Source organism: Stegodyphus dumicola, chromosome X2 (assembly GCF_044657685.1).
Source record: "Stegodyphus dumicola isolate Sdum_Otavi_A_Nest chromosome X2, ASM4465768v1".
Classification (NCBI taxonomy): domain Eukaryota; kingdom Metazoa; phylum Arthropoda; class Arachnida; order Araneae; family Eresidae; genus Stegodyphus; species Stegodyphus dumicola.
This window is the reverse complement of record NC_140781.1, coordinates 153,668,117-153,680,762: the sequence shown is the minus strand read 5'-3', so window position 1 is coordinate 153,680,762 and position 12,646 is coordinate 153,668,117. Positions and strand designations below refer to the sequence as shown.

Below are 12,646 nucleotides of genomic sequence, written 5' to 3'. Positions count from 1 at the left end.
ACAATGGCATCATTTCCTTAGTCTGATAGCTGTCGTGCACTTTGCCATATTCAAATAATTTAACCTAACCTGCATTTGAATCAGCAAATGAAAATACCTTGAAAGCTTTATGAAGGTACAGTAATGGAGTTTTAAATTGAATAATAAAAAATAAAATTTCTTCAAAAGACAAATGCTGCAATTTAGATAATTTGATTAGTCTCCTGATACCCCAAACAAGTAAAATTGCATGAAATTGCTAAATCTAAATAAGAGAATGAAAAGTAAGCAAAGTTGCTTGTGGATGTTATTTATTCTTCCAAAAGATAAAAACTGTAATGCAAAAGTTGATGTGAATAGAAAAAAATTGCATGAAATTGCTAAATCTAAATAAGAGAATGAAAAGTAAGCAAAATTGCTCGTGGATGTTATTTATTCTTCCAAAAGATAAAAACTGTAATGGAAAAGTTGATGTGAATAGAAAAAAAGTTACGTTTCATGGAAACTTTAAATGATCGAATGGCAAAGTTCTTAGTATTCAGAATGTAGTTTTGCCTGTTATAGAATTAGTTTTGACCATTCTGTAATCAGTACTATTTTTAACAGTATTACTGTTGTCATGAAGTATGGTGTGTGGTTTTGACATAAAATTTATTGCATTTTAATAATTTACCTGTTCATCCTATGCTAGGCAAGTAACCACAGAAGAAGGTGAAAGGAAAGCTAAGGAACTGAATGTTATGTTTATAGAAACTAGTGCTAAATCTGGATACAATGTAAAACAAGTATGTGCAATTTTTCATTATTTGCTAAAAAAGATCTATGCAGATTAATCTTGACTCTTAGACTCCATTCAGACGGTGGAATTAATGTCATAGAGGCATACTCATGGGGCATGAAATGCAAGAGTTTCGTTTACACCTGCAAGACAGAGTCTAAGCCATAGCCAATTAGAAAAGCTAAAATTGTGCTTGGGTGCATGTGTCTACGGCTTTCCTACTCGCTAGATTTCACATGTTCTCTCTGATTGGTCGACTCTTATACCATGTCGGCATAAGGTTGAAAACTTTGTGCCAAAACCTTTAAATCCATTTTTATGATGTAGCAAGGTCTGTTTAACTAGAAACGTAGCTCAGCTTAAATTAGTTATGACATTTATAACACTGTCTGAACAGAGCCTTACTGTGGATGATGGGTTCCAAGCATTTCCACCTTTTTTTAATATTAAAAAAAAAAGGGACCTCACGGATTTTGACTGTATAGCTAAAATTATGATATTTGCTATGTGAGATCTACATAAATGACAAATACAATAATTAATATAAATGAAAGATAGAAGCTTTTCCAGAGAGAGAAAACCCCCTTTAGAGGTTTCTCATATAAGTTGCGCACATATTGTAAACTCATGCTGGTGTCAAATTTTTTCTGTGTATTTACATTGCTGATGGTTATTAGTCAAATGTCGGGCATTTAATCAGCACTATTATTAATTTATTTATTCTTAGGACTTATTTGTCCTCTACTACTAGGAACTTCAGGGAACATGAGGTTGTAATAACTTGGCATTAAATATTTTTCTGTTACAACCATGTCTGTCTACCAAGCATGTTATAACAGATGCTTACCGCATTTGACGGCATATAAGACGCACTCTTTTTCCTAAATTTGGGCTCAAAAAAAGTTATCTTCATCTTATACGTGAAGGACACAGTCTTATACGTGAAGGTAATTGCATTCAATAATTGTTTATTTGGCTTTTACGAAACGTGAGAACTAAAAGAAACCACACTATTGAAACTTTTTTTCCGTGTGTGTGGCCGTCTAAACAAGAGTGCGTCTTATATGCCAGTGCATTTTATATGCCGTCAAATATGGTATTGTAACTTCAACGTATTATATTTTTGTTATTTTCTTCATGAATCTGAATTTTAAGAAATAATGAAGTTGAATGTATGAGATATTTCTGCCAATTATGACAAAAAGCATTTTTTTTTTTTTTTTTTTTTTTTTTTTTTTTTTTTTTTGTAAATACCATTTTGACCTCTTAACCATTGTGCCCAATTCGCATATGGGTAACATATGGATTTTGTTGTACATGTACATTCTATTGCCTATGCTATTCATAAAATGAACTTGTAAGAAGTTGTCCTATTCTGTCACTATTTTAACAGAGTAGTAGTCAATAGATCTTTACACCATTTCTTTAAATCTGATTTTACACTAATAGTTATTTGTTCTTTTTCTTCACAAGCACAACCCCTTACAGGCCATGGCTGCCTCAGTCATGTCCTCCTTCCAGGGTGTTCTGTCTACAGTGACTCCTCTCCAATTTTTAATTTTCAAATTTGTCTTTTTTTAATGTAATCTAACTAGTTAGTCGGTGGTCTTCTTTTAGCTTGAGATCCCTCAGTTTTTTAAGGTCAAAATCTTCGTGGGATTATTTTCTAAACATGGCACAGCCATCTTAATGTATTGCTATGGACTTGTGTTATTTGTGGCTTCTTACGAAGTCTGTACAGTTCAAAGTTATATCTTGCTCTCCAATGTTCCTGTTCCTGTACTGGGTCAAAAATCGCTCTGAGGACATTTCTCTCAAACATCGCCATTGAGCATTGTGTCTTTATTGAAAGTCTGCATTTCATCGCATTAAGTAAAATAGGTGGTATTAGTGTCTTGTATAATTCAAAGTTTTGTTTTGGGACTTATAAGATTAGATCTTTATTATCTTCTTATTCCAAAGAAGCATTTATAAGCCATTTTATTTATATTATCAATTTCTGATCTTATTTTTGGTATTAATTATAATGCCAAGGTATTGAAATTCCTCAACCTTTTCAAAGGTGTAACCATTAATGCACATTGGTTACAGTAGTGTAACGTGGAGGGCATAATTTCCATGAATTTCACTTTATCCTTATTAACTGTGAGGCTTATATTTGTGGCAGATGATTTGAGAGCTGAAAAGTGACAATTACTGCCTTTTCCGACCTTCTAATAATATCTCTATCAGCTGCTTAGGCTAGTGTTTGCATGAACATGTTTCACAAAATATCCGTTTGGTCTAAACCACTGTGTCTGTTGCACTTTTCTAATGCTAAATGTAATAGCAGGCAAGTAAGGAAATCTCCTTGACATAGACCTCTGTTATAAAAGGTTCAGATAAATGATTTTGAATTTTAATCCTACATCTTGCTTTACCAACTATAGCTTTAGTTAAATGAATAAACTTGGTAGGGATTTCAAACTGTGCCATTGCTTCAAATAGCGTGTCTCTGTGCTGTCATGTGTTGCATTAAAATCTATAAATACATGGTAAGTTTTAATAATACATTTTTTTCTCCCAAGGATTTGTCTTAGGGCATGAATTTGGTCAGTAATAAATCTTTGGGGGTCCAAATTCACATTGGTAGCTTCCAATCACCATATCACCAAAGGGTAGCAGCCTTGCATAAAATAGATGGGAGTGTATTTCATATGCCGTATTGAGAAGAGTAATACCCCTATAATTACAACATCCAAGTTGATCTTTTTTTAATAATAGGGCAAATGAAGCCTTCTTCCCATTCAGGGGGTATTTTCTTTGAAATCCAAACGTTGATCATAATATTATGAATGGCACTTAAAAACACTGGTTCATCTATCTTCAGTAGTTCAAATGGTGTAATCAGGACCAGCCGATCCATTGTCTTTAAGTTTCTTAATTGCCAGCGTAACTACTACTTTTAAGGGTGGTAGGGATTCATTTCCTGTATACTGGGAAGAATTTGGTTCTTAACTCTTCTCATTGAGAGAGGGCCAAATCTCTTTTACTCAAACATTTAAAGCGCTCGTGTCTACAAATTTCTTCTGGAATGCTTTTCCTTCCCCCCCATGACAAATTGAATACTACAGCACTAAAAATAACCTCCTTAAGTAAAGCAAAAACTTTCTTGGACATTTTCACCCTGTGTGAAGTTCCCCATTGAGACAGGATTGCAACTTCGGTCATCAATATCTAAACATTGACAGTAAACAAAGGAAAAAGAAGGTGCATTAAATTAACAGAACTACTTTTAGTCGCTTCAAAAGAATGATTGACATGTCATTTAACAACTTCTGAAAGCAATGAGCTATACAGTAACGTGATGGGGGAAAGAACTAGGTAGGAAATTATCCAGGCGTTTCGGGCGACTGCCATTGTCTGAATGCTAGGGGCGTTTGGGTCGACTTTGATGCGAAACAGTTAAAGATTCCAAGGGAGTTGCCAGTTTCATTTTTTTCCTTTCAACAGATCTTAAAAATATCCCTTCCAGACACTCAATATAAGGATTTCACCTTCAAGTTCTCCATTCTTACCTTTATGTGTAAATAGTTCTTGGTTTGAAAACTTTTTTTCATATTATTGACTAGTTTATAGAACCTCCTAGATACTTCTGGCTATTCAAATTTTCCAAGTTTTTTAATAATTTTTTCTTGGAATGAACCTTTTTTGTGTAGTTCTTTCCTCATATCACTATATTTTTGTATATAATTTCTGGTATAGTGTTTCTGTATTATTATCCTGTAAGCCTTAGTTTTGTTTTCAGTGGTTTCTGTGCATATGTATCAAACAAGTCATTTTCTGTACCAGATTTTAGTCTTGGAAGCGTTTCAAGTACTGATCTCAATATCATTTCTTTTACAGAGTGCCAGCTAATTTCACAGTTTTGGTTTCTGTTATCAAGCTCTATTATCTTTAGATAACTTGAGCTTATACCTTCTAAGTATATCTGGATCTTTGATTTTGACCATGTCTGGTCTAAAACTAATATTCTCTTTCCTAGAATAGAATTTCTTACATATTCTGTATCTTTTTTCAATAAAACAAGCATATGGTCAGAATCCACATTCGTACCTCTACGACTTCTCACATCCATTACATTACTACAATGTCTGCTTTATCAAAATCATAATCTTATTCTCTGAGACGCAAACTCGGTCTCTGTCCATTATCATTTGTCTTGGCATGAAGGCTTTCATTTTTGGCGTGGAAGCTGGTGTCTCGTTCTCTTCCAGTATTGGCATTAAGTCTCTGGTGATAAGCTTCATGTCTTTCAAAGGACAGGAGTCATAGCTCTTCAAAAATAAATAATAAAATTTGTCTTTTTTCAATTCATCCTTTTCTGTTGGTGCGTGAGCATAAATCAAGGTGGTATTGTAGTGTCTCCCGCTTAATCTTATCTTGCAAAGCCTCGTGCCGAAACTAGAATTTGTCTTTGAAATCTAAAATTGAGTTTCTCAGCTTTTTGCTCACAAGTTATTTGTGCTAGAATTTGATAAAATGTATGCTTTGCGTAGCCTTTTTTAACAACTTCTATTTTATTGTATAGTTATATTAAATTAACAATAGTTTTATTGATGATTTTAAGCCCTGCAGAGTCTGGTTGTAATTATGTATTTTTTCTCATAAGCATTTCTGTTACAGGACTGCAATATTAGATTACGTGTCTCATGTTTTGAGATTTACTAGAAAAAAACTTAAATTTTCAAAACGTCATATTTCATGAAATGGTGTGTAGTTTTACACAAATGAATTTTCTGTCTTAAACTATATATGTAAGTTATTAATTTATGCATGTAGTTTGTAAGTACTTATAGTTTCATAATGTAAATGTGTCAACTAAGGCTTCCTTGCCCACCTTGTATGTGTGAAGAAAGTCCAAAATGAGGTAAATAATAATAATAATAAAAAAATGCAAGAGTATAAGGTAATTTTATATGGCTTAAAAAGTTAAATTTCACAAATAATATGCTGCTTAGGATATCAATTATTTGATAATTTTGTAATAATAAATATGAGCAGTAAAAAATTATTGGAAGAATTTTATGAAACATGTGATGTTTAAGTGGTTAATTCCCATGTAATAAAATAATGCCACTAAAGAAAACACACAGAAGGAGTGTGGTACAATAAAATGCAAATGCATAGTAACAAAGAGCATAGGAAATTCATTAAGAAATTAATCACATTTTCAACAGCCATTTTTGCTGTAAGGAGTTGACTCGGACTGTCTGAGTAATCGAATGTAGCTGAGAAAAGTGAACTCCTAGGGCTAGAATAGCTTTTAAACAATTTATCATAATACTTTTGTAATTTTCCAAGGTTAGTATTGAAACTATTTTTGCAGATGCTATAGTGACAGTTTTGATACATCATTTTTAATTATTGAAATATTAAATGTTAAATATTTAAAAGGTGAGCCAAATATATTTTACATAAATTTTTGCCGTGGCAAATCTTAAATTTTGTTTACTGAATTACAAAGCTTGATAATAAAGTTCAAGACTTACTGCTGGTATTCAGGAAGTTAAAGATTATTCAAGTTTATTCCACTTTTTCTCAGTGCACAATTATAATCACTCCAGCATATGTTTAGAACCTTTTTGGGGGACATTTATCAGAATACTCTCAAGCTAGATAGTTCGGTGGTCAATTTTTTGTCAAATTTTTGTCTTTCATGAAACTTCGTACTTTCAATACCAGTTTCAACTTGTGAAAAAGTGAAAAGTTTGAGGCAACTATACATGGGCAATAAGATGAATGAATGAGCCAGAGAATCATACTGCAATATTAGATTACGTGTCTCATGTTTTGAGATTTACTAGAAATAAACTTTAATTTTCAAAACGTCATATTTCATGAAACAGTGTGTAGTTTTACACAAATGAATTTTCTGTCTTAAACTATATATATAAGTTATTAATTTTCCTGTGTTTTTGTCTTTCATGAAACTTCGTACTTTCAATACCAGTTTCAACTTGTGAAAAAGTGAAAAGTTTGAGGCAACTATATCTGGGCAATAAGATGAATGAATGAACCAGAGAATCATACTTGCCCAAGAACTGTGTCATTGGCAGTGTTGAGTGTGCCAATTTATTGTCATTGCAAAAGAGCTACTAGCTACATTCTCACATTTGTGGCCTTAAACTACACCTGTATTTGGCATCTGAAAATTTTCAGGAATGGTTATTTTTGTGCTTTCGGAAGGCTTTTTCATATAAATGCTTCTACTGCTGTTGATATATGTGATTAATACTGTCTTATTTGTTTTGTTCCAGGAAGCTCACTTTTAGATATTGGCATATTTTCCATTCTATATTTGGCTTGTTTGATTATGAGTCATACTGAAAGTATTGAGTCCTCACTTGTAACTGCGTTCCAGCAGTGGTTCTAATTCCATGGTCTTGACAAGTAACTTGCAGCTGATGATTCTTTGCACTTTTCTACTTTTTTATCAACCATATGGTGCTTCAACTCCTCCTGTGTGCAGTCTTTTTTTCCATTTCAGAATCTATTAGTTTATTTCATAGCTGATAGGCAATTCACCCTTTATCATCTAGATTGTCACTGGATGATCTGAAGATACAGGCCCACCAGCGGCCGAGCGGTAAAGACGCTGAACACTGGTAGTTCGGTCCGAGGTTCGAATCCCGCGAACGGGCTGGCTGCATGGGCGTTTTCGTGGTTTTCCCCATGTGTAACGTGTATACGAGCCGGTTTTCCTTAGAAAGTCCTCCACGAAAGGCATCCCTCCCCTTAGGCAGATAGCCCTAGTGCGCTTTGCCATAATTAAATACACACACACACACTGAAGATACAGTTCATGAGCGTTCTTTAAAATGACATTCAAACAGTTGGCTGATAACTGCCTACTACTGGGGTCTTTCTCAATATAATCTTTTCTCATATGAAACGGAGTGTATCATTCAAACATAAAATGCAACTCATTGTCTCAGTAAACATTTTTAATCATTGTGTATAGGAATCTGATGGTGGGAAACAGTGTCAGTTTGCCATGCAGGCTGGGAACAGTGGCAACCTGTTCCAGCCAGTGGCAAACCTTTAATTATTATCTTCTGAACTAGAATTTCACATTTCCAGATACTTTGTCTGCGAAAGAAAGGCATAATTTGACACACATAATTCATTTTTGTCATTAATGTTAACTGAATAATAGCAATAGTCCTGGAATTTTATTATGTATATCGATCATTTTAAATTGCTTAAAATATTAAGAAATGTATAAATTTAGGATTAATTGAAAGGTTAAAATAATTTTATCAAATCCTTGCCTTTGCCCTTTTTCATATATTAGCAATTATTTATTATCTGTTGATGAGCAATTTTTGTATTAGTGATTGATTGAGGAAATATTGCCCTTATCATTATAAAGGATTCTATTTTTAATGCCTCTTCAGTACATTGTTGACAAGAAAGGTTGTTAAGCTTTTTGAGTTTCTTTCTAGCTCGGGCTTACTGTCGGTTAAACATTAAAAGCTGTACAACACTTAACTGCTCACCTTGATTTTTACAAGTCCTTTATAGCTATTTTTCTTCCCGGGCAGATAGTCTTTTGTTGCCATTGTGTAATCCAGTCTAGTCATTTTTTCCACTTTCAGCTGTCATTTTCTGATGATAGATGCCACCAAGTTTGATGTTAAAAAAATTAAGTGTCATAAGGTTTAAATCTTAGCTATACGTTGTGTTACTTTATGAAAATTATTTTTTGAAAATATTTAATCTAATTGGAGGAACTGAGATAATGTAGCATTTCTTCTCATACTTGAAGCAGATTATATGTCTGTAAATCCAAAAGATGCACAGCGACTTAAACTATTAATGGCAAAATCCAGTTTGTATTTGGTTTCAGTGAAAAGAAAGCTGAATGCTTTACAAAAAAATGAAGGGATCCATTTGTAAAAACCAAGTAATATTCTTGGTTTGGCAGGGTTTTTTTTTTAGGAAATTTTTCAGAATTCTGCCTGATAATTTTTACACAGTTAGTCTTTTACTTCCAAGGGCATCATTCAGTGGGAAATGTAAATAAATGCTTTACATGCTACTTCCAAATGTGTACAAAAGTTATAGAATATTATTTTTCAAGCAGTATTTTAAAGTATTACTTTTAAGTAACCAGAATGCAATAAAATAATAGGAAGAGTAAATTATGTTATTTTCTGGCTATAAATGAAAAGGGGCAAAGGAAACACATCCATCAAATGTGGTGGATGCTTGTATTTATGCTTATAGAATTTTAAATATGAAATAATCAACAAAGTAAATATTGAATTTATTTATATAGCTCTTCAGGCGTGTAGCTGCTGCCTTGCCTGGAATGGAAACACCAGAGAGAACTAAAGAGGATAGTATCCTTTTTTTATATAGAATTTTAAATGCATATTTAAGTTTTCTGAATTCGAGAAGTGATTTTGATTTTACAGTAACACTTCCTGCTTATTTATTAGATATATGCTTTGAGCCCTATAAACAGCTATGATTGTTGTTGTAGATATGCACTTTGTGTTTGTAATTAATAATGAAATGTTTAGTCTTTGGTTTATTTGTGTGCAAGATAGCATGATTTGTATTTTTTTTTGTTTTTCCTTGACTGTGTGCTCCAGTTGTTGATGTGGATCTCAAAGATGCCCCCAGTGAACCGCCTAAACCTGATGGTGGTTGCATGTGCTAAAAATGAAGCTTCACACTTAGCATCTTGGCTTTTGCTGCCTGCCATTTGCTGTCCACTTTTGTACTTAAAACTGTCACCTTTGTAGAAGACTAGTCATTGTTTTAGAAGTCTTCTAATAAGCATTTCTTTTCATGGGGAAAAAATTGCTGTTTTGTAATGAAAAATTTGATTTTTTATTAGCTATTCTTAATAAGCATGAGCAGTTTTGTTTTGCTTTTGAAAAACGTGCATGTGTTTTTGCTTAGAATGCAGCAAAATTGCTTTTTTGTTTTAAATCAAAATTTTATTTTTCTGTACAGTGAGATTGCTTGTATTTTTAAATTAAATATTAGGAAATATCAGAATACGAGTTAAAAATGAAATGCCAAGTTAGTTTTATATCCTGTATTCTGTAAAAAATGAAATTTGTACAAAGTATACAATTTTGTATTATGGGAAAATGTGGTAGAAGTAGTAAAAAATCTATGTTAATTATTCCTTTTCAAATCAGTTTTCGTTTTCTGTCTAAGCTAAATCATGTCTTGTTTGGTTTTTGTTTCGTATGATTAGTTGAATATTTATTGTACTGTTCCCCTCTTGGAAACTTTTTTTTCTGTATGTTAATATTAATCAGATGCATAATGTTCTAACCTTTTGTGGTTGATTTAAAAAAAAAATCATTATATTGTGTTGTTTTCTGTGTTCATTTACTGTACATAATCCTTGAAATCTACCGCTCTTGTTTTTGTAGATATTTATTTAATTGCTGTATATAATTTTGGTGTTTTGTAACTAAAACAAATTTGTCCCATGAACACAAGGGGGTAAACGTGTAATGCAGAATCTGCAGCGCAGCTGTGAGTGTTTAGGACATATGTGGTCTTCTGTCATATTTATGTTTTCTGTGCATTTCCATATTAACTGACATATGAAAATATTCTTCATTTCATGAATGTTTAAAGATAAGAAAAAATTTCTATCCTAAGTTAAAGATTTGAAGCATCTGGCTTAAAAATTTTTGTGATATAAGAGTTCTTGATACAGTGTAAAGTGTTTTGTTATTTATTTGATGACTACATTTCATGGATTCAATGGTACACGAAACGCTAATAACAAATATATTTTTGTAGAGGTATTGCTTTTTTTTTAATTTATTTTGATTTATAAAATTGATATAGTTTTTACTTATAAAAATTGATACAGTTTTATAATAAAAACAGAGTATTTAAATGTTACTTAAATTATTTATTAATTTTTTTGTAATATATACCATTATTAAATGCTCTATTTGGCAGTTGTATGGTGTTGACAGTTTTCTTCCTGCTGTGTCTTGTAACAATTTGGTATAGTTTAAGTTAAAAACCTAAGTTGTGTTAAAAAGTTTTCTAAAGCTACAAATGGGTTTCAAATTATATTTTATTTTACGTAAAACTCCAGTTATTATGGATACAAATTTTTATAGTTTTAAATTACCTCTCAGAGCATTACAAAGTGCATTATTTATGTGTGCATATTATATACAGTTGTAACACACAAATTATTAATATTATAAAGCTACAAATATATTGAACAGTTCTTTGTAACCTGGCTGTCTTGAATAAGAAGCAATACAGTTAAAAAAATTCATTGTTTTATAAATGAGGTAATTGGAACAAAAAAGTTGAATTTTCAAATTGTTTATTGAGTTCCACGAAATAAAATTAGGATTTTTTTCTTGAGATACAAAAAGTAAGGACAGTTTTATATGAATTGGTATCTGTGACAAGCCTAAATTTCTCTATTTACCTCATGTTATGAGACATTTTCTGATGCAGTACCTGATTTGCCTGTTCGTTATTTGTAAGTTAAGTGATATCAGTTATGAAGACTAGTTTTTTAATTATCTGTATCTGGAGTGAGAGGTGTCTTGAGAAAAAGCCTTCATTTTTACATCAAAATTTAAAAAAAAAAAAAAGAAATTTTTCAATTTATTTTATTTTTTGTTTTGTTGTTTACTTGCAATGAGTTCTGCGATTTGGTAGCTTGTCATGGGTAACATAATTTTCTTATACTGAGTTGGTTATTGTCACTCATATATTTGTAATTGCTCCTTCACTATCAGTTCATGTTCCTGAAATTAAAATGTTTCTCAAAGCAATATACATTAAAAGCGTGGGCAGAAAGTTATGTTAAAATGTTGTATCATAAGCAGATATTTGTGTAAACATAACAGTAGTCAGAAAAAGTTTTATTTCCATTATGAGTTTTACTTAGTATCTCTGTTTTTTATTTGGAGGGGAGTTGTCTGGCCTTTATTGTGTTCATAGAACTTGAGAGATGTTTTTCTATGAATATACATGATAAGCAGTTGTAAAAAATTGCAACAAAATTTTGAGCTCCCTAGTTGGTATTTAGCATTATGAAATTCATTTTTGCTGATAGCATTTATGGGTAACATTTCTTATGTTAATGCTGCCTGGAATTTGTAATAGCCTCCACAGCTTTCTATGCAAACAGTTATATTCTACAGTTGTTATAAGGCCTGAGTATATTTTTTGTATTGCTGAAATTAAATTTGTTTCAGATACTTATTTTGCCAAGATTTTGTATAAATATTGAAGTTTTTTCACAACTGTGGAGGGAAAAATTTCTCCTTGTGAGGCATCCTAATATGTATTGTCCTGATTATATTTAAACACTCATTTTGCTAGCTTTCCGTTAATTCTGTTCTGTAAAAGAAGCCCAATGTTTAAAAAAAAAAAAAAAAAAAAAATATGGGTAATAATTTTTTTTTTAGAGATTTTAGGTAAAATATGCCAGGAAATAAAAAAGATATATTTTGGTAAATTGCATTGATACATCCCCCTCGAAATTTCTGTGTATTCTGAAGAAATTTAACTTTTTAAAGAATTGTTATTTTTAATATGGTATACATGTAATCTGGCAGGTTTAACATCTGAATATGCATTTGTTTTGCACACTGAAATCATAATAAATGAATTTAAAATTAAATGTGTTATGTTGTGATTTTGCACTTAAACATTGCATACTTGTCCTTGCTGTGAGAGATTGCCTTTGTTATTCATTAAATGAAAGAACTAAGAAATAATGTTTTCAGGACATAAAATATTTTATCTTTCTGTGTTCTTGAGTACAGTAAATTGTGCTTAATTATCATTAAATATGTACTTCATAAAAAGTAACATACAGAATCTTAATAT

At 31.6% G+C, this 12,646-nt stretch overlaps 1 protein-coding gene across 2 annotated transcripts in view; it reads left to right on the top strand.

The window, feature by feature from the left end:
- Nucleotides 1-12,646, top strand: part of Rab6 (RAS oncogene family member Rab6) — a 64,440-nt gene that overhangs the window by 27,033 nt on the left and 24,761 nt on the right. The window contains exons 6-8 of one of the 2 annotated variants that reach the window (XM_035357194.2): nt 671-764; nt 9,081-9,144; nt 9,400-12,437. In XM_035357194.2, the coding sequence (XP_035213085.1) occupies nt 671-764; nt 9,081-9,144; nt 9,400-9,467 (226 nt within the window). In that variant the 3' untranslated portion in view covers nt 9,468-12,437. Of the gene's footprint in view, nt 1-670; nt 765-9,080; nt 9,145-9,399; nt 12,438-12,646 lie in introns of those variants that run through there. The other variant, XM_035357198.2, reaches the window with a different exon arrangement.